This window comes from Argopecten irradians, chromosome 4, assembly GCF_041381155.1.
Source record: "Argopecten irradians isolate NY chromosome 4, Ai_NY, whole genome shotgun sequence".
In the NCBI taxonomy this organism is placed as follows: Eukaryota; Metazoa; Mollusca; class Bivalvia; order Pectinida; family Pectinidae; genus Argopecten; species Argopecten irradians.
The window spans coordinates 2,318,190-2,342,093 of record NC_091137.1 but is presented as its reverse complement, the minus strand read 5'-3'; the positions used below and the strand labels follow the sequence as shown (position 1 = coordinate 2,342,093).

The 23,904-nt window shown below is 34.8% G+C and overlaps 2 protein-coding genes across 3 annotated transcripts in view; one reads left to right on the top strand and one right to left on the bottom strand.

The window, feature by feature from the left end:
* LOC138320353 (dual 3',5'-cyclic-AMP and -GMP phosphodiesterase 11A-like) overlaps positions 1-23,904 on the bottom strand; it is a 495,361-nt gene that overhangs the window by 21,510 nt on the left and 449,947 nt on the right. The gene's annotated exons all lie outside the window — the stretch shown is intronic.
* On the top strand, positions 66-18,809 carry LOC138320351 (transmembrane 6 superfamily member 1-like). 2 transcript variants are annotated; one of them, XM_069263272.1, is made up of 8 exons: positions 66-476; positions 5,469-5,670; positions 5,888-5,970; positions 7,344-7,456; positions 7,670-7,777; positions 12,477-12,569; positions 14,670-14,789; positions 15,001-18,809. In XM_069263272.1, exons 1-8 carry the CDS (start codon positions 254-256, stop codon positions 15,316-15,318), a joined length of 1,260 nt encoding a protein of 419 aa, XP_069119373.1. In that variant the 5' UTR covers positions 66-253; the 3' UTR covers positions 15,319-18,809. The 2 variants fall into 2 exon arrangements, with proteins under 2 accessions (XP_069119373.1, XP_069119374.1); XM_069263273.1 differs by lacking the exon at positions 66-476 and adding an exon at positions 3,679-4,771.

Here is a 23,904-nt window from a genome sequence, read left to right as displayed (position 1 = left end):
ATTCTGTGTGTTATATTATTAAATTTTACATCACGATTTTTTTTAAATAAAACAAATTTTCTTAATATTCTATTATACTACCCAGGCTTATCTATTTCTGAACCTAATAATTAGGCCTAATATTTGTAACATTTACGGAAATTGTCAAGCATTTGAATAACCAAGATCATTTTGTTTGAAGGGTTGCCGCCTGTTAAAACTTGTTTCTAGGTACGCGTTACCTTTAGCTGTCGGGATTTACCAAGAAGTGAAAATGGATTTGTCTTCGTTAAGAAAAATGAATTTTACGCCAACACTGCAGGTCTTGGTTGGATCTTTGCTTGCATTTCCTCTGACTTACTGTTTGAACACGACGACAGCCATGGGAGATCACCGGATGATCCTGTTTGCCGGTGTCGTTACGTTGACTTCGTTTATGCTGATTTCTTACACGTTTGTGAGAAAGAATCGGCTGAACGAGGAACCATTCTTTTTTGGTAAATATATATATATAGCAGTCTGTATGTTATATTAAATGCTTTCCACTGTAGGAAGGGAGATAACTTGTTTAAAAATTAAATTTCTTAAGTCCCTTTCACACATTCAAGGAATATCAATCTGGGACAATCCACCATCACCGTGTAAAGGGCCGTGTATGCATCCGGTGATATCTGGACCATCAGACATGGCAATCCTGGTCTGGGAGAAAAATTACAAAAACATGTTTTTTTCGTCTGACTTACTAGATATAAATTGTCTGTAATGATTCGTGTAAAATCTATGTATTACCGTGTAATATTCATATGTACTTGTTAAGTCCGGGGCCATCTGTGTACACATTTTTTCCTCCAGAAGAACACTGGTATCTACGGATTGCAAAGCGTTCCGAGAGAAAAATGAACATGGCGGTGACGGTTAAAGTAAGTGAGCTACACGATGTTTATATGTAGTTTCTACAAAGCACGGGTCATGACACCTCCAAAGGAAATTGTGGATGAACACAATTGTGGGTACTGTTTACCACCACAAGCGTAGATTTTGTGATTTTGGCTTGGTTTTTGAGGTACCCATTAGAGCCGAGACGACATTTCGACCGGACAGGGAAATGTCTACCTAGCATATTTTTCGTAAATTTCCCGATATATCAAGCCATAACTTCGTCAATACTTGGCCAATTTTGTTCATCAAGCACTCAATGGAAAGATAAATTATTTCTCTTAAAGGTAAGATATCCGTCAATGTTGTATAGAACCCATTTATGAAAATAATCACGGTTTTAAAAAAATAGGTCCGTTTTTCTCGACCGCCGAGTTCATACCCTTTATGATAAAATGGTTTTTGAATCTTGTTTTGTAAAGTTGTATTATTTAGCTGTTGTATTGGTGGCCATCAGGTATATGTAGTCTTCGTTTGTTGGGTCCGTATAACTTCTTGTGCGTTGAGAATTGTCGTTGAAATGATGATTGACTCTGATGTTTTGGTTCACATTTTATTCTGCTGTACTTCATACGTTACATAGAGTCATTGTTGATACATGTGGCCCAAAATGGGACCACACACAAGGTGTGTGCTCATCTATGTTTCTCCCTCTCTCTACAATAAGTGGTCAGCTCTATTTATACATAACAACGAGAGCATGGGGATCAGTATTTGGCCATGATATCCAACACCTGAAACATCTGATACATGGATAGCTACTGCATAACATAAGTAACACGCTGAACCAATTAATACTGACCAGTTTCATAATTAGCATTACATATAAGATGTTCAGGCACCACATACCATTACACAACAACGAGAAACTTATAGCTATAACCCAGACTATTATGTACAGGCCTGGCCAGTTGTCGCATGACACTGACAGTATATATACGTTTAGACCTGGGACACACACGAATAGCTGTAAGTCTATATCAGTATCTTATGAAATAAAACTTATTATGTTATATTACGTCCCCTTGTTAGTAATTATTTAAAATTAGTTATAATTTGAAATAATAATAATAAATTTAAAATAAAACTTATTATATTCCACTATGTTTCCGAAATACAATCTAAATTGATACAAGACTTAAACATTATCATATGAAGAATTTATATAAAGCTTGATAATTATAGATTATGTACTTAATAATTATAAATGATGTACAATGTAAATCAACTTGAAGAACGTACAAGAACTGATTCTATATTTGTAGCTAGAGTTTGTGTAAGCAAAATACAAAAACAATTACAGGACTTCGACATATTCATGATAATTATGCTGTTATTAAAATAAAAATGAAAATGAAAGCAAATGAATAGCGCTAGGTCAACGTCATATCGTTTTAAAACACTAGCATGATGCCTCGTCTTTAATTAGACTAAGACTGTTAAACATAATGTAAGATATACAAACACATTAACTTAGAATAATTTGGGGAATGCCCAATGCAGTTTTATGCTGGGTTCACATAAGTTGAAATATGTTCCTCTTGCGTTATTTACACAACTTTGCTACATTTATTACTTGCACAACAACAAAGAACCAGAGTAACAACATATGTAAAACAGAATTTTGTTGTATTGTATTTCAAATATCTTAGACTAATAGTAATTTTTAAGAATGTTTAAATATCATATTTTTTTTAAATAAAGGATGATAGAGTTCATTAGCATAGAAATTTCATTTAGTTCATAAATCCAAAAAGGATAAAAAAAAATTAACCTGAACTAGTACTGTTCAAACTTGTGCTATATAAAAATGGAGTTAATGAAAAGAAAAAAAATGCTTGTGCTGACGTCATGCCGTCTTAACAATCAAGCCGTGAAATCTTGCACTCCAATCAGGCTAAGATCTTATAATCAATAAAATGAAATGAAAATCATCTTACAAAGAAAGTTCCATGTTGTGTATTTGTGTGTGCATGTAAACGTTGAGAGAAACATAAAAAACTTGTTTGTGCCCGGCATTAAACTGCATCGGGTATTCCTCCTCACGTGAAATAATATACATAAACGTAAATATGTCATTAATATCGAGAAAATGGGCCTTAATGAATTAGCTCACCACCCTATTGTTCTCAGACATACTGGAAGTTCCAATTACTTTTAAAACTGCATGTTAGACCATGTCAGCAGAACATTTCCAGACGTTTAAATATATGTTTTATATTATGAAATTGTATTTGTGTCAATAAAAAATAGTTTAAAACAAAAAGTATGTTAAGGAATCTTCTCTGAGAATGATGAAAATGAAGAGCACAAGTCATGAACATATCAATATAATTAGTTTAACATAATATAACTTTAGCAAAAATCTAAGTTCAGGAAAAAAAATGATATTACAAAAATTATAAATTACAGAATTATTGTAATAACAACTTGGTGAAGTAAAATGAAGGAGTGTATAGTAAACATACAGAATTTAGAATAGTATGTATTGCACTACATTATTGGATAAATATTTGCTTAGAACAACTATCATCCTTTTGGGTGTGTGTACAAATAATAAACTTAGTTTTACATTGTTTTTAAAATCTGTAGTAAAAAGTAACGTTAAATTGAGATCTTGTAAGAATTAGACGAAGAACAAATTAAGAATTAAGAAAAGATGTAAATATAGATTTAGAAAAAAAATAAACATAATACATTACCGAACACTAAATTCCAATATCTCAAAACACTGATCAATGTGCAAATTTTTTTAAGAAATCACAATTATTATAAAGAGTTCATTTTCTTTCTTCTTTCTTCGTTCTTCTGTCTTCTTACTGGTTGGTGTATGGTGGTTGTGGTCATTAGCGTTGGTTCCTTGAAGATTCTTATTGTAAGTGTGTTCTGTGTTCTTGTGGCACTGATGATCGTAGAATGGAATGGAATATGGCTGCTGGTCGAAAACTTGTTGTTGATGTGTTGTTTGTAGCTGGTGATCATTTAGTGGAGTAGCTCCGCGAAGTGTCCAATGGTCTGGTATTCATAAAGTGGTGTCCTTCTGCTAAACCCAGGTCCCATCGCACGTCACAGCGCCAGTATGATAAAATGGTTTTTGAATCTTGTTTTGTAAAGTTGTATTATTTAGCTGTTGTATTGGTGGCCATCAGGTATATGTAGTCTTCGTTTGTTGGGTCCGTATAACTTCTTGTGCGTTGAGAATTGTCGTTGAAATGATGATTGACTCTGATGTTTTGGTTCACATTTTATTCTGCTGTACTTCATACGTTACATAGAGTCATTGTTGATACATGTGGCCCAAAATGGGACCACACACAAGGTGTGTGCTCATCTATGTTTCTCCCTCTCTCTACAATAAGTGGTCAGCTCTATTTATACATAACAACGAGAGCATGGGGATCAGTATTTGGCCATGATATCCAACACCTGAAACATCTGATACATGGATAGCTACTGCATAACATAAGTAACACGCTGAACCAATTAATACTGACCAGTTTCATAATTAGCATTACATATAAGATGTTCAGGCACCACATACCATTACACAACAACGAGAAACTTATAGCTATAACCCAGACTATTATGTACAGGCCTGGCCAGTTGTCGCATGACACTGACAGTATATATACGTTTAGACCTGGGACACACACGAATAGCTGTAAGTCTATATCAGTATCTTATGAAATAAAACTTATTATGTTATACCTTGATACTATAACATATATATATGTATACTGTTGGTTAAAAATTTTCGTGCCAGGTCCCTGTGTTGGTGGATTATCAAAATTTCCAATTTGTGGTGATATGCTGCCTCATCTCTAAATGTGTGAAAGGGGCTTTAATGACTTGCCAGGTAACTTTTTGTATGGCTCTAAAGACAAAACCAATTTGTTACTTTTTTTGAATTTTAACATTTGAATTTGAAAAACCATGTATAATGACCTGGTTACCATGGCAACGGTGAACCCTAAATTTCATAAATATTAAGGTAGGTCCATACTTTTGAAAACCGCGCCAATTCATATGATGCTAAACCAGATGCTGCCAAGGTTGTTTTGAATTCCAGAATGGTTTCCGATATGCTACAAGATAGGGTTGTGAGTTACAAACTTTAAACTTACAAAATTGTGAAAATTTGATCGAGGACCCCAGGTTTTTATATGATATTTGAAAAATTTATTACCTTGGGCATTTCATAGACAAATATTGTGAAATTGACATTTGTTTTTAATTCCTTTTTTGCCTATTCATTGATTTTTTGAGGGCAAAAATATGGCAAAACATGATAAATACGTATAGAAACGGTACTCGTAAATAACAAAAAATGATAAGCATTGGTAAAGATACGATAGTTTTGTATAATGTTCTATTGTTAGAAATTAAGGACAAAAAATCAACAGGATTGAGACTACATTCACCCTAATAGTAATATTACAGAAAACATATTTTTATGAATTCTTCTATTTTCGACAAGCAAATTTGTACAAAAACTTTACTGTAAAGTTTCATTGAATTTGCATTATCAATAAAAATGTTTTGATTTCTTTTAGCTTGGAGTGTGTTTGCTTTCACGTCGTGTGTTGACCTGATCATAGGCCTTGAGTTGGATGGCCACATTTCTGGATTTATGGAATTTTATTTCAAGGAAGGAGAGCCATATCTTCGTACTGCTCACGGAACTGTAATTAATTGGTGGGATGGCACTGGTCAGTACGCCATGTACCTGATCCTTATCACACTTATAGCAAACAGGTATTTTATCATTCACTCTAGAAAGCTCTTAATACTACCTCTATATACTCCTCTCAACACTGAGTTTAATTGTTAAATTTATGATAACTTTTGTAATCAACATCACTGAATCACGCTGACATCTAAAAACATTTTAAAAATAATGTTTTATCTATACTCGTATATTTATAATTTATGACATATTTAAGGGTTGTTATTGTGTTGTTTTGTTTATTAGGATGAGGTGCCATGAAGTCTGCCTATACTGGGTGGGATCTATAGGAAACAGCATGATTGTCTTACTTCTCGGAGGTGCTACAGGTTTGTCACTTTTTACCTCTGTTTTCTTAGGCAATACACTGTCAACCTGTGATGGTGATATACACTGTCAACCACTGACCGTAATGGTGACATACACTGTCAAACACTGATTGTGATGGCGACATACACTGTCAACCACTGACTGTGATGGTGACATACACTGTCAACCACTGACTGTGATGGTGACATACACTGTCAACCACTGACTGTGATGGCGAAAACACTGTCAACCACTGACTGTGATGGTGACATACACTGTCAACTACTGACTGATGGTGACATTCACTGTCAACCACTGACCGTGATGGTGACATACACTGTCAACCACTGACTGTGATGGTGACATATACTGTCAACCACTGACTGTGATGGTGACATACACTGTCAACCACTGACTGTGATGGTGACATATACTGTCAACCACTGACTGTGATGGTGACATACACTGTCAACCACTGACTGTGATGGTGACATACACTGTCAACCACTGACTGTGATGGTGACATACACTGTCAACTACTGACTGATGGTGACATTCACTGTCAACCACTGACCGTGATGGTGACATACACTGTCAACCACTGACTGTGATGGTGACATATACTGTCAACCACTGACTGTGATGGTGACATACACTGTCAACCACTGACTGTGATGGTGACATACACTGTCAACCACTGACTGTGATGGCGAAAACACTCAACCACTGACCGTGATGGTGACATACACTGTCAACCACTGACTGTGATGGTGACATACACTGTCAACCACTGACTGTGATGGTGACATGTCACACTGTCAACCACTGACTGTGATGGTGACATTCACTGTCAACCACTGACTGTGATGGTGACATACACTGTCAACCACTGACTGTGATGGTGACATACACTGTCAACCACTGACTGTGATGGTGACATACACTGTCAACCACTGACTGTGATGGTGACATACACTGTCAACCACTGACTGTGATGGCGAAAACACTGTCAACCACTGACCATTATGGTGACATACACTGTCAACCACTGACTGTGATGGCGACATACACTCAACATGCAAAATAAAAAAATTTGTCGTACTATACTGTGGAACAGTTATGTTTTATCAATTAAAAACAGAAATGTGCACATTTTTGGTTTCCTCTTCTTTACAGTTTTACAATTCTTGAAAATCTGTTATATTCTGAATCAGTGCCATTTATTGACCTAAAAATTACTTTGGATTTTGCTTGGTCGGCAGTGTAGCATCAAAAATTACTTTTTACCAATTTAACCTTTAAAGTTGGTTTTATGATTACAATGGTCTAATTGCTAACGAAGCTAATTCAGTGACTCAATGTTAACCAAGCTATTATCACCATTCTATTACAGGCTCTTTTAAGGTTCGAGGCTCGTATCTGCTGAATGTGCCATACGTTGTTGTTCCTATTTGGGCTGGCATTCGTTTTCTTCGACAGTCCAAAAAAGAAAGAAGCCAACAGCGGGTAGGATGTTTGTAGTTATGTTTTCATCTAAAATAATTAAAAAAAAGAATACAGTGTATATTCTATGCAAAAAATATCAAATAATGTATAGAAGATCGAAATGTTATGAAACAAAGAAAGGGTAAAATTTCTACATGTCTGGAAATTTGAAGTAATCAGGTTAGCAAACTGCTCTTATAGTAGAAATATGAAAAATTGTTTTCCTTTTTCCAGTTATTACGACGATCAGGATTTGAACTGAGTTTATTGAACAGACCATGGGACTTTGTCTTTATCATGCTTTTTATCCTGGGCATTGCATTTTCCCTGTTCAGGGGCATTGTAAGTATATATATTGCTGAACTCTGTAAAAATATTTCAACTTATATTTATGATAAAAAACAATTGAGATTATTACATGCAATATTTATCATCAGAATTTAAAACCACTGTATCAAATTTTTTTTTTAATTTTTTTTTTTATTTTCAAATTATATTATAAGACATACAAAAGCAACACAATAAGACAAAAAGACAGTTACAAAAGAAAAAAAAATATAATGTCTGTAGTCAGACTCTCTGATGTGAAATTATGTAATTTTAATTTGAATGGTTGATTATTATTATTCTATAAACTCTTATAAAGAGACAATCTGATGAAAACTGAATATTAGATAACCATAATGGGAAAAATGCTATAGGATGAGTCAATTAATGCGGATAAGAATTTGTTATATACATGCATATATGTAAGATAGTATATCAATGGCGATCTAAACAAGCACAGTATTTCTGTATATATGTATACCTCTATGACAAACAGACAATATTTGAAAAACAAACATACATTCAAGGGAGAACAAAAACAAAAACAAAATATATATATATATATAAATAAATAAATAAATAAATAAAATGACAATAACACACACTCACACACACAACAAAACAATTAGGACATAAGCAACAAGAGACAATGTTGTCCAGTAATGTCAGTGAGCTATACGAAAAACAAACATTTTATTTCAATTTATATTTTTCATAACTGTAACCATTCGTTAATTCGAGTAGTTATCTGAAATATATATCTGTTGTCAATTGTCAAAATAAGACTTTTAAGTGCTTTTAACTAAAATTTAATATGTTTTTTAAAACTGGTGAGGTTAAGATCAATTTCCAAACATTTGCTTTTATATATGTAGTGTTTTATTGTCAATAAAATTACATTGTGTATGTTGAACTTTTTGTGACTTTTTATTAGTTTACCAAAAATGAACTCTGCTTTATCGAATCTAAGGTTGAGGTTCTTTGTTATGATATTAATTCTCAAGTTTTCAATTAAGTTGGATACTTTTTCACAATCCCATAAAAGATGTGTTATTGTTTCAGGTTGTATTTTACAGAAGAAACAGAGATTATTGTTTGATTTTCCAATTTTAAAGAGAAAGGAGTTTGTTGTAAGGATTCTATGATTAATTCTATATTAAAGCCACTGGAGTTTTGAATTAGAAGTAGAATTAAAAGGATGTATGTTTTTTTTCTAAGTTTCTTCATCAAAGTTGAAAGATAAGTTTCATTTTCTTTGTGCAGTGGGTTTTTGAGTATTCCTGATTAACATTTTGTAAGTGTCTATAGCAACTTTATTGTTTTTCAGGATGGGTTTCAGATTAAGGGGCGTGTTTGGTAAAAAAAGCTGTGTTTTCAACATCAAAAGCTTGTTTATTTGTTTGGATAAATTCATGAACAGAGTTTTTCAATCCCTGATAATTTAAAAATTTGTTCGAATACCATATATTTCTCTAAATTCCTTGAAACTGTAAAAGGACTTGTCTGTTTTCATAATGTTATAAATAAATTTTACACCCTTTTCATACCATGTTTTATAGAAGATAACTTTCCTGTTAATCTTTATATTACTGTTATGCCATAATGGATTTTCTGAGATATTTACAATTTACATTATAAATATTACTCGAGATGATTGTTTTACACCAGGATTCTAAGACATCACTCCAAAAAAGCATTTGTGGAATTTTTTTTATAATTCTTTCAATTTCTCTATACCAGTATTTGAAATAATATGTTTGTCAAATTTAAGTTTCTAATACAGAACTCCAGTTTTCTTGTTTGGTATATATGTCTTATCAAAGTTGTTTTCAAAGCTGTTATGTAAGACTCTTAGTGAATCATTTTGAGCCCCCCTTTTAAGTATTCTTTAACAATTATATCCCTTTTAATTTGGTCTGGTTTGTCATTCCATAGATATTTGAATAAAAAAAGTATTTATTTCTTTGAGGTATGTCTCCTCAGGATTAGAAAGAGAAAGAAACAAATGATTGAACTGAGATATTATTAAAGTTTTGATTATAGTAATTTTGCCAATAGGTGTAAGTGTACTTCTTTTCCAAGTGGATATGAGAGATTTAAGTTTAGTAAGTTTTTGTCATGTAATGAAGTTCAATTTGATGATTCTGTGGAGATCAACATCATAATCAATACCTGACAATGTAAATTTTGTGCAACCCAATATTAAATTGAATTCAGTGGATAAGTTATCTTCACTGTATTTTTTGCTGCCAATCCATACTACCTGGGTCTTGGAGAAGTTCATTTTAAGGCCAGAAATTTTAGCGAAATATGTAAGGTTTTTAAGAGTTTCGTCTAACATTTTTTTTTGTGCCATCTAATATAACAGATGTGTCATCGGCAATTTGAGAAAGGAGTATTCTTTATCCCGGACATTTATTCCTTTTATATTGCTATTATTTTTTAGAATTATAGATAAAATCTCTGCACATAGGATAAAAATATATGATGAAATTGGGTCTCCCTGAAGGCATCCAAGTTTAATTTTGAAGAAGTTCGATAAATGACCCCCTATGTTCACTGCAGATTGAATATAATTTTGAAAAAGTTTCATCCATTTGAAAATTTTAAATTTGATTTGAAGGATTTTAAAGTTTTAAAAATGAAATTCCGTGAAACTGAGTCAAAAGCTTTCTCGAAATGTATTAGAAGTAAAAGACCAGGTAAATTGTTGTCTTCAGTGTATTGCATAATGTCGTATATTATCCGTGTGTTTTCACCTTTGTATCGACTTAAAATAAAACCTGTTTGGTTGTTATTCATTAATTTACTAATGATGGTTTTGAACAGTTCTGCTATTGTTCCTCATGCTATTTTGTATTATGAAGAAGTGTTATGTGGTGCCAATTATTTAATTCATCTGCCCCCCCCCCGTTCCCCAGGACGGGGGGGGGGGGGGGGGGGGGGGGGGGGGGGGGGGGCAAACATGTCTTTTTGCCCCCCCATTTTCGCCGACTGAAATTTTCTAAAAATGCTTATTTGAAAGAAAAAAGGGTCCTCCTGCACATTTTTCATACTTCATTCTAGAAAATTTTCCGCTGCGCGGCGCATTTCCTAAAACGTTCAAGCACATAATGTCAAACCTTAAATAGTAAAAATTCAATACACACAAACTAGACTAAAAATGTCCATCAAGGGATTCTATGTACTATTTAAAAAAATGTCTCTTAAAAGATCAATTTGTTTATATGTCTTAGCGAGACAATCAATTCATTTTTTTATGTTACACAACAATGTGCCGATGGTGTGAAGCCGGTATATTCAGATCGAGAAGGGTTGCATAATGTTATGACGACACAATTATCATTTCTAAATGCAGGTAGCTTTAAATAGAAAAATTACCATGTTAAGAACGCTTTATAATCATTAAACTTTATCGTAAATCTCATCTCAGCCATTCTGAATCGTAATTTTCTTCCCGGGGGAGACCCCCGGGACCCCCTAACACCAAATTCTCGCGCCTTTGGGCGCTCACAAATTCATCAAAATGCATCGTAAAACTCATCTAAGCCATTCTAAATCGTAATTTTTTTCCAGGGGGAGACCCCCGGACCCCCCAAACACTAAAATCTCGCGCTTTTGGGCGATCTCAAAATCATCAAAATACATAAAACTCATCCCGGGGGTCACCCTCAGACCCCTAACAAAACACAAAAATCTCGCGCCTTCGATGCTCACATGCTAATTTGGCCAATTTGCGTTTTCGTTAATTTCCTTTTAGCGACCCCACTGTCTATAAATGTGTACAAGGATTAAATTTAGTGATATATGAAAAATGTACATAAAGCATATATTATATGGTTGGGAGTTGAATTAATCTCCTCCCGTAAGGGGGGGGGGGTGTTACAAAATATTGAGGACCTTTGCCCCCCCATGACGTTTCATCTTCCTACTCCACTGTAATTTATCACGTGGTTTGTTTCCTTTTGGAATGCAAGTTATAGTTCTGCGTTATTGAAAGATCTGAGATGTTAAAACTGTGATTAAGTGATCATGATCTATGAATAAATGGACCTAATTGCTTCGAAAAAATTTTTTTCAAGAATTCAACAGTGAACCGATCTGAACCTGGGCTTTTTTTTTTATTTTTCATATTTTTAAGTGGTTTTGTTAGTTCGTCTAAGGTAATAGGGTGATCAATTTTTATAGGCTCATTAACTCTCAGTGGTGGTATATTGTATTGCTCTAAAAGAGTTTCAAGATCTACATTTTCTAAGATGTTAATTTCTTTATATAATATTCCATAATAATTTTCTGTTTCTTTAAGTATTTCTTTTCGATTAGTTATTTTAGTACCATCTTCTTTACTTATATTTGGAATTATTTCACTTGTAAATTTCTTGATTCTAATCCACAAAAGTAGTTAGTAGGTATCAATTTATGATCTATTCTTTTTAATGATTATCTTTAATTTAAATGATGAACTTTCAACTTTGAGGCTGTGGTTACCAAATGGTTAAAATGTCCCAACATATTACCACAAACTCTCTTGGGTCGCGAGTACAAATCCAATGTGGAGCAGTTGTCAGATATTTACTGCTGGTGAATGATTTTCTCCAGGTACTCCGGCTTTTCTCCACTATCATACCTGGCATATCCTTACATGACCCAGACTAAGACATAAAACTACATAACTAAATAAACTCTCAATTTGTTTTTTGTATGACTGTTACAGGCAGCTTTAGGCTGTGATAATGAATACATCAAAGTTTACCTGAAGAACTTTGAGCCTTACCTATCTGATCCCAATATGTTCTCACGGTTACAGGTAAGTTGATCTCAGACACACATCGTTATGTGCTAAAATTAATGACATCAACAACAATGCTGTCCCGTATTTGTGTAGCACGTGTGAGTCGTTTTACTCCCTCTGTGTAAGATTCTAAGGCTCTTAAATATGAGGATATGATAGAGATATTCTACCTGGAAGTTACAAAATGTTGGTAGAATAAAAGATATTCTACCCGGCAGTTACAAAATGTTGGTAGAATATTCCTTTCATTCATATCCACACATGAAAGAGAAGAGTATTTTTAATACCTCGACCTATTTTTATTGCAATTTTACAACAGTGCTATAATGTTCCATTATTTTGAAATAAGTTAGAAAACAAAAATATAACTGCAGGTCAATTCTCCATACATGTACATGAGAATTAAAGATGCTCCAGACAGTCGACAGGGCATAAATGATACACATCATTTGAACAAAATCTGATGTTTAATATTGTGTATGTATGTGTCTAGTTAACACAAAAATACATATAAAATAATTTGTTTCGGTACCTGCACAATCAGTACTTCATTCCATATGGGGCATAGTGCCATGGATTTTTTTTCGGGATGTAATTAATTAATCTTGATATGTTTATCTTGAAGTAAAATAAGAAGCTCAGACTTAATGGGTGGTAATGGTGTTAAGTAAGTAACTTTTGGAACTGGAGAAAAATACTAATTTGTCTGGACCTGTTTTTGATACAGAAAAAATAACCTTCATCAGCGATGGAGCATCTTTAAGTGATATTTTCAACAAAAATCTTTTTATTAGCATCTTTTAATGTAACACCAGCCTTGTTAAAAATATAAATATGTATATTTACAGAGTAGATAGTAAGTTTGTGTGGCCACAAGTCTGTATAATTACAGCATGGGTATCTATATAATAGAGCCTTAGACGACAGGATTATATTGCATGAGACCAGCCAGTATTTACCTGAGTAGGGAAAAGACAGCTCACACGCGCTAGACAATGATGTGACATCCTCATTACATGTGGCAACTTGTCGACTATGTCATTAATTTTGAAGCATTACGACATTCTTGTGATGGCAGCGTTTTGAAAACATTTCTATATAACTGCATTTTCCTAATGTTTTCTTAAATTATGGGAGAAAAAGCATGAAACATAGAATTGTCAAGTGGACAGGGATATCTCAATCAGAGTGAAAGATCGCGGCATGTCAATCCGAGGCTTTCCAAGACCCATGAAAGATTCCAGAGTCTTTTCCCTAGCAACCATGGAATATTGCTGTATTAAAAGTAAAGGAGAAAAGTCGTCTTTTCCTTTGCAGCCATGGGATAACTTTTTGAAGTAAGGGAGAAAAAGTTGTCTTTTCCTAGCAGCCATGGGATATTCCTGTAAAGTAAGGGAGCAGAGTTGTCTTTCCCTAGCAGTCATGGGGTATTCCTGTAAAGTAAAGGAGAAAGAGTTGTCTTTCTCTAGCATCCATGGGATATTCTGGTGAAGTTAAGGAGAAAGAGTTGTCTTTCCCTAGGATCCATGGGATATTCCGGTGAAGTAAGGGAGAAAGAGTTGTCTTTCCCTAGCATCCATGGCATATTCCTGTGAAGTAAGGGAGAAAGAGTTGTCTTTCCCTAGCAGCCATGGGATATTCTGGTGAATAGGGAGAAAGAGCTGTCTTTTCCTAGCAGCCATGTGATATTCTCTGTAGTAAAGGAGAAAGAGTTGTCTTTTCCTAGCAGCCATGGGATATTCCTGTGAAGTGAGGGAGAACAGTTGTCTTTCCCTAGCAGTCATGGGGTATTCATGTAAAGTAAAGGAGAAAGAGTTGTCTTTTCCTAGCATCCATGGGATATTCCGGTGAAGTAAAGGAGAAAGAGTTGTCTTTCCCTAACATCTATGGGATATTCCGGTGAAGTAAGGGAGAAAGAGTTGTCTTTCCCTAGCAGCCATGGTACATGTATATTCCTGTGAAGTAAGGAAGAAAGAGTTGTCTTTTCCTAGCAGCATTGGTATATTCATGTGAAGTAAGGGAGAAAGAGTTGTCTTTTCCTAGCAGCCATTGGATATTGCTGTGAAGTATATGAGAGAAATATTAAGAATCATCATTTGTTTTTAATTTCCGCAGATGCTGACCTACCTATTTTACTTTGTGCCGTACTATGTGTCTGCTATTTACGGTCTTGTATACCCGGGAGAAACATGGATGTCTGACTGGGCACTGTTACATGCTGGTGCTGCTCTACAGGTAATTCAGTGGTTTATACAGTTAATATATATGTACTTGGTGGTGATTGATAAGTCGGCAACAGTCTAATGGTCTCCATGTACAGTATGCTTATACTTCATAATGAGAAAAAGAAACAACAAGGATTCACAGTCTACCCCCACAACCTTTTTTGTTAAACAACATCTGTAATAGTAACTGATAGATTGACTTAATTATTGTTCCATTATAGAGTCAAGTTTCTCACATCTTTGCCTCAATTCATTGGCGGACTATAGAAGCTGGGTATGGTGCACCAACTAACCTGTATGACAGCTATGGGCAGGTGTTCTGGTACACTAACCTACTACTCCTGGTTGTACCGCAAGTTTTTGCCTGGCGATGTTACAACGATCAGGAATTCTTCTTCAGTACATACAAGGAGTGTGTCTCCTCTAACAAGGAATCTTACTCTGCTGTATCAACAAAGAGAAACTCGACCAGTTCAGGGATCACAACTGCCACCAGGGTCGAAGGTCGAGTAACTAGGAGTATGAAGAAATTATCCTAGAGGTCTTTGGGCCATCCACAATAATATATGACCAAATAATAAAATTAATTAATCAGGGATTTCTTGAAACTGCTAGGCCTTAAGATAATCTTTTGTGTTGAAAGAAATTTAACTTTGAGGTAAGTCTTTGCAAAAGAACTTCAAAAGCTGGTGTGACACCTGTGTGTCATAGACATCTAGCTCTATTAAAGCTATCCAATATTAGATGTTGAGCAATTAAAACTACACTTAGTCAATGGTCTTAGCTCTGTCATCCATTCATTTGTCAGTGTTTCAATTTTGTTTTTCCCCAAAAGTATGCTCCTATTAGTCCCTGAAAGTAAGCTCGAATTGGTCCCTGAACGTAAGCTCCGATTGGTCTCTGAAAGTAAGCTTTCCTAGGTCCCTGAAAGCAAGCTCAAATTGGTCCCTGAAAGTAAGCTTTCATTGGTCCCTGAAAGTAAGCTCCAATCGGTCCATGAAAGTGTTCAACAAGCAATCATCTTTGAGCATTTCTGATAAAGTACAAATTCTTATTGCTATATCTTCAGAAGTACTTAAAGGATTTTTTCCAAATGTACAGAAACTTGTTATGCTTTGTTCTTGGTTTCTAATTGTTCCTATTTCAATCGAATTCGACCAATATACATCTATCTTTGATTTTGAATGTTTAAGTATGATATTCAACAGACACTGTATCGACAGTAATTTTCGCACGACCATATCTTTTTGTGAGACATCAGTGTGGTCGCAAAATATTTCATCCGCGAAATAGTACTATAAAAATAAGTAATAAATACACCATGTAAACTTATACCTACATATATCGCTTTTTAAGTCATAACATGGAAATAACTGCCTATACCGTTTCCATTGAATTATCAAGATTTATCTTTTAATGATTTACTGTCAAGATTTATCTTATAGTTAAGATTTATATATTTAATTATAGACTGTCAAGATTTATCTTATAGTTCAGATTAATATATTAACGGGAAGATTTTTATGGAGATTGTATGTAGATATAAATTATTTAGGGTTAAAATGGTCGCCTCTAGGGTCAAAATGCCCATATATAATCCATATTATTGTATTTCAAATATCCTAAACATGATCAAGATTTAGAATATTGTCTGAGTTGATCAATGACAAATTTACACAAGCAGCAGTGTATTAACATATATATAAGAAGTTGTAAGAAGTATTTTACCATACTTATTTCACCATTAGAAGATATGATGAAATAATCCCTATGTATATCATATGTAGTTTGTGTACAAGCAGATCTCTATGTATTGTGAACATTATTGTTATAGGGTAATGGATATGTACCACAGATGTAATATGGGAAACTAAAATTAACATTATTGTTATTGGGTAATGGATATGTACCACAGATGTAATATGGGATACTAAAATTAGCATTATTGTTATTGGGTAATGGATATGTACCACAGATGTAATATGGGATACTAAAATTAACATTATTGTTATTGGGTAATGGATATGTACCACAGATGTAATATGGGATACTAAAATTAACATTATTGTTATTGGGTAATGGATATGTACCACAGATGTAATATGGGATACTAAAATTACCAGTGACATGCAGCAAATAACAAAAATTATCATCCGTTTCCTATTCATAGTATCGTTGGTCTCTGTTTCCTATTTATAGTATTGTTGGTCTCTGTTTCCTATTCATAGTATCGTTGGTCTCTGTTTCCTATTTATAGTATCGTTGGTCTCTGTTTCCTATTTATAGTATTGTTGGTCTCTGTTTCCTATTTATAGTATTGTTGGTCTCTGTTTCCTATTTATAGAATCGTTGGTCTCTGTTTCCTATTTATAGTATCGTTGGTCTCTGTTTCCTATTTATAGTATTGTTGGTCTCTGTTTCCTATTTATAGTATCGTTGGTCTCTGTTTCCTATTTATAGTATCGTTGGTCTCTGTTTCCTATTTATAGTATTGTTGGTCTCTGTTTCCTATTCATAGTATTGTTGGTCTCTGTTTCCTATTTATAGAATCGTTGGTCTCTGTTTCCTATTTATAGTATTGTTGGTCTCTGTTTCCTATTTATAGAATCGTTGGTCTCTGTTTCCTATTCATAGTATCGTTTGTCTCTGTTTCCTATTTATAGTATCGTTGGTCTCTGTTTCCTATTCATAGTATCGTTGGTCTCTGTTTCCTATTCATAGTATCGTTGGTCTCTGTTTCCTATTCATAGTATCGTTGGTCTCTGTTTCCTATTCATAGTATCGTTGGTGTCTTATAGTATCGTTGGTCTCTGTTTCCTATTTATAGTATCGTTGGTCTCTGTTTCCTATTTATAGTATCGTTGGTCTCTGTTTCCTATTTATAGAATTGTTGGTCTCTGTTTCCTATTTATAGTATCGTTGGTCTCTTATAGTATCGTTGGTCTCTGTTTCCTATTTATAGTATCGTTGGTCTCTGTTTCCTATTTATAGAATCGTTGGTCTCTGTTTCCTATTTATAGTATCGTTGGTCTCTTATAGTATCGTTGGTCTCTGTTTCCTATTTATAGTATCGTTGGTCTCTGTTTCCTATTCATAGTATCGTTGTTCTCTGTTTCCTATTCATAGTATCGTTGGTCTCTTATAGTATCGTTGGTCTCTGTTTCCTATTTATAGTATCGTTGGTCTCTGTTTCCTATTTATAGTATCGTTGGTCTCTGTTTCCTATTTATAGTATTGTTTGTCTCTGTTGTAAAGGGTAGATATTTACTTTGATATATATAGTTAGGTGTTGTGATCAGTGAATGTCTGATTACTGTTATAACTATCTTATTTTCAATTTTTAGCTTTCTGGAAACTTTTCTTATGTATTTATGAAAATACAAGAAATTTTTTCTCACATCTTGTCAAAAGTGAATCAAGACTTTATATAGATTCTACTTTTATAAGATTATAATGTTAAAGTGTCATTTTACATAGCTTGTTTAATTGGTTAAAAACAAACCTAGATGTTTCCTTTCTTTAGAAATGGAACCAATAGAGATTGAAACATGTATATAAATGCATTGAAAGTTAGTTATATGAATCCATAAAATCTCTAAGATTAACCAAGATAGAAAACTCTTTGCCAACTGTCTTGTATAGATAGTAAAGCGAACCAGCAATCTTTAATAAGCAAAGCATGAGATGTTATTCCGATACAAATATTTTGTAACATTATGTGATAATTGAAAAAAAAACTATTTATTAGATATACAATGTATATATTTTTATATTGTTTTATTTTTTTAAATGACATATTTATTTTTATTCATTTAAGTTTGAACTCAATATAAAGACTTTATTTTCATTTATTTAATTTTGAGCTCAATATACAGATCTGAACTTTTACTATCAGGTATTACTTTGGAATAGATAAAGATCATTTTAATTGTGGTTTTAAAATTCTAATTGACTTTAATATTTTATGTAACATATTTGTAATGTTTTATTTAACAATGACAATCTTACATGTTTTATATACATTGTGAAACGTTTCTTAATTCTAAGTAGGTAATTATACAAATGTATTTTTTTCTTCATTAATGAAATAAAATGGTTTTATTAACAAATGTTATAGTTATACTCCGGTTCCTTAGAATCTGAAGCCTACATAAAGTGTATTAAATGTGGTATTGTCAGTCAGACTTAGGTCTAACATTAGTAGTCCTTTGTACAGTACTGGTTAACCAGAGGTTCAAACAAAGTAGTTCTGTGCACACTATACATGACAAACGGTCCCTAACATTAGTAGTCCTGAAATCACTCTAGTATAAAGGAGGGGTGCTCTGACAAACGTCTTCTACATCTAAGCTTTGTATAGTACCTGTTACCATGACAAACCAAATTTAGACAAACATTACCCCCTAAACCTCGTTACAGATACACTAGACAAATGTTAGGTCTAACATTAGTAGGAATGTCACAGATACAGACAAATGTTAGGTCTAACATTAGTAGTCCTGTCACATAAACAGACAAACGTTAGGTCTAACATTAGTAGTCCTGTCACAGAAACAGACAAACGTTAGGTCTAACATTAGTAGTCCTGTCACAGTAGTCCTGTACATATACTGACAAACGTTAGGTCTAACATTAGTAGTCCTGTCCACATAAACAGACAAACGTTTAGGTTAACATAAGTAGTCCTGTTACAAATACAGACAAACGTTAGGTTAACATTAGTAGTCCTGTCCAGATACAGACAAACGTTAGGTCTAACATTAGTAGTCCTGTCACAGATACAGACAAACGTTAGGTCTAACATTAGTAGTCCTGTCACAGATACAGACAAACGTTAGGTCTAACATTAGTAGTCCTGTCACAGATACAGACAAACGTTAGGTCTAACATTAGTAGTCCTGTCACAGATACAGACAAACGTTAGGTCTAACATTAGTAGTCCTGTCACAGATACAGACAAACGTTAGGTCTAACATTAGTAGTCCTGTCACAGATACAGACAAACGTTAGGTCTAACATTAGTAGTCCTGTCACAGATACAGACAAACGTTAGGTCTAACATTAGTAGTCCTGTCACAGATACAGACAAACGTTAGGTCTAACATTAGTAGTCCTGTCACAGATACAGACAAACGTTAGGTCTAACATTAGTAGTCCTGTCACAGATACAGACAAACGTTAGGTCTAACATTAGTAGTCCTGTCACAGATACAGACAAACGTTAGGTCTAACATTAGAAGTCCTGTCACAGATACAGACAAACGTTAGGTCTAACATTAGTAGTCCTGTCACAGATACAGACAAACGTTAGGTCTAACATTAGTAGTCCTGTCACAGATACAGACAAACGTTAGGTCTAACATTAGTAGTCCTGTCACAGATACAGACAAACGTTAGGTCTAACATTAGTAGTCCTGTCACAGATACAGACAAACGTTAGGTCTAAACATTAGTAGTCCTGTCACAGATACAGACAAACGTTAGGTCTAACATTAGTAGTCCTGTCACAGATACAGACAAACGTTAGGTCTAACATTAGTAGTCCTGTCACAGATACAGACAAACGTTAGGTCTAACATTAGTAGTCCTGTCACAGATACAGACAAACGTTAGGTCTAACATTAGTAGTCCTGTCACAGATACAGACAAACGTTAGGTCTAACATTAGTAGTCCTGTCACAGATACAGACAAACGTTAGGTCTAACATTAGTAGTCCTGTCACAGATACAGACAAACGTTAGGTCTAACATTAGTAGTCCTGTCACAGATACAGACAAACGTTAGGTCTAACATTAGTAGTCCTGTCACAGATACAGACAAACGTTAGGTCTAACATTAGTAGTCCTGTCACAGATACAGACAAACGTTAGGTCTAACATTAGTAGTCCTGTCACAGATACAGACAAACGTTAGGTCTAACATTAGTAGTCCTGTCACAGATACAGACAAACGTTAGGTCTAACATTAGTAGTCCTGTCACAGATACAGACAAACGTTAGGTCTAACATTAGTAGTCCTGTCACAGATACAGACAAACGTTAGGTCAACATTAGTAGTCCTGTCACAGATACAGACAAACGTTAGGTCTAACATTAGTAGTCCTGTCACAGATACAGACAAACGTTAGGTCTAACATTAGTAGTCCTGTCACAGATACAGACAAACGTTAGGTCTAACATTAGTAGTCCTGTCACAGATACAGACAAACGTTAGGTCTAACATTAGTAGTCCTGTCACAGATACAGACAAACGTTAGGTCAAACATTAGTAGTCCTGTCACAGATACAGACAAACGTTAGGTCAAACATTAGTAGTCCTGTCACAGATACAGACAAACGTTAGGTCAAACATTAGTAGTCCTGTCACAGATACAGACAAACGTTAGGTCTAACATTAGTAGTCCTGTCACAGATACAGACAAACGTTAGGTCAAACATTAGTAGTCCTGTCACAGATACAGACAAACGTTAGGTCTAACATTAGTAGTCCTGTCACAGATACAGACAAACGTTAGGTCTAACATTAGTAGTCCTGTCACAGATACAGACAAACGTTAGGTCAAACATTAGTAGTCCTGTCACAGATACCAGACAAACGTTAGGTCTAACATTAGTAGTCCTGTCACAGATACAGACAAACGTTAGGTCTAACATTAGTAGTCCTGTCACAGATACAGACAAACGTTAGGTCTAACATTAGTAGTCCTGTCACAGATACAGACAAACGTTAGGTCTAACATTAGTAGTCCTGTCACAGATACAGACAAACGTTAGGTCTAACATTAGTAGTCCTGTCACAGATACAGACAAACGTTAGGTCTAACATTAGTAGTCCTGTCACAGATACAGACAAACGTTAGGTCTAACATTAGTAGTCCTGTCACAGATACAGACAAACGTTAGGTTCTAACATTAGTAGTCCTGTCACAGATACAGACAAACGTTAGGTCTAACATTAGTAGTCCTGTCACAGATACAGACAAACGTTAGGTCTAACATTAGTAGTCCTGTCACAGATACAGACAAACGTTATCTAACATTAGTAGTCCTGTCACAGATACAGACAAACGTTAGGTCTAACATTAGTAGTCCTGTCACAGATACAGACAAACGTTAGGTCTAACATTAGTAGTCCTGTCACAGATACAGACAAACGTTAGTCTAACATTAGTAGTCCTGTCACAGATACAGACAAACGTTAGGTCTAACATTAGTAGTCCTGTCACAGATACAGACAAACGTTAGGTCTAACATTAGTAGTCCTGTCACAGATACAGACAAACGTTAGGTCTAACATTAGTAGTCCTGTTACAGATACAGAACGTTAGGTCTAACATTAGTAGTCCTGTACAGACAAACGTTAGTCTAACATTAGTAGTCCTGATACAGACAAACGTTAGGTCTAACATTAGTAGTCCTGTACAGATACAGACAAACGTTAGGTCTAACATTAGTAGTCCTGTGATACAGACAAACGTTAGGTCTAACATTAGTAGTCCTGTCACAGATACAGACAAACGTTAGGTCTAACATTAGTAGTCCTGTCACAGATACAAACGTTAGGTCTAACATTATTAGTCCTGTCACAGACAAACATTAGGTCTAACATTAGTAGTCCTGTCACAGATACTGACAAACGTTAGGTCTAACATTAGTAGTCCTGTCACAGATACAGACAAACGTTAGGTCTAACATTAGTAGTCCTGTCACAGATACAGACAAACGTTAGGTCTAACATTAGTAGTCCTGTTACAGACAAAAACGTTAGGTCTAACATTAGTAGTCCTGTCACAGATACAGACAAACGTTAGGTCTAACATTAGTAGTCCTGTTACAGACAGAAACGTTAGGTCTAACATTAGTAGTCCTGTCACAGATACAGACAAACGTTAGGTCTAACATTAGTAGTCCTGTCACAGATACAGACAAACGTTAGGTCTAACATTAGTAGTCCTGTCACAGATACAGACAAACGTTTGGTCTAACATTAGTAGTCCTGTCACAGATACAGACAAACGTTAGGTCTAACATTAGTAGTCCTGTCACAGATACAGACAAACGTTAGGTCTAACATTAGTAGTCCTGTCACAGACAAACGTTAGGTCTAACATTAGTAGTCCTGTCACAGATACAGACAAACGTTAGGTCTAACATTAGTAGTCCTGTCACAGATACAGACAAACGTTAGGTCTAACATTAGTAGTCCTATTACAGATACAGACAAACGTTAGGTCTAACATTAGTAGTCCTGTCACAGATACAGACAAACGTTAGGTCTAACATTAGTAGTCCTGTCACAGATACTGACAAACGTTAGGTCCAACATTAGTAGTCCTGTCACAGATACAGACAAAACGTTAGGTCTAACATTAGTAGTCCTGTCACAGATACAGACAAACGTTAGGTCTAACATTAGTAGTCCTGTCACAGATACAGACAAACGTTAGGTCTAACATTAGTAGTCCTGTCACAGATACAGACAAACGTTAGGTCTAACATTAGTAGTCCTGTCACAGATACAGACAAACGTTAGGTCTAACATTAGTAGTCCTGTCACAGACAACAAACGTTAGGTCTAACATTAGTAGTCCTGTCACAGATACAGACAAACGTTAGGTCTAACATTAGTAGTCCTGTTACAGACAGACAAAGTTAGGTCTAACATTAGTAGTCCTGTCACAGATACAGAAAACGTTAGGTCTAACATTAGTAGTCCTGTCACAGATACAGACAAACGTTGGTCTAACATTAGTAGTCCTGTCACAGATACAGACAAACGTTGGTCTAACATTAGTAGTCCTGTCACAGATACAGACAAACGTTAGGTCTAACATTAGTAGTCCTGTCACAGATACAGACAAACGTTAGGTCTAACATTAGTAGTCCTGTCACAGATACAGACAAACGTTAGGTCTAACATTAGTAGTCCTGTCACAGATACAGACAAACGTTAGGTCTAACATTAGTAGTCCTGTCACAGACAACAAAAGTTAGGTCTAACATTAGTAGTCCTGTCACAGATACAGACAAACGTTAGGTCTAACATTAGTAGTCCTGTCACAGACAAAGACAAACGTTAGGTCTAACATTAGTAGTCCTGTCCATACAGACAAACGTTAGGTCTA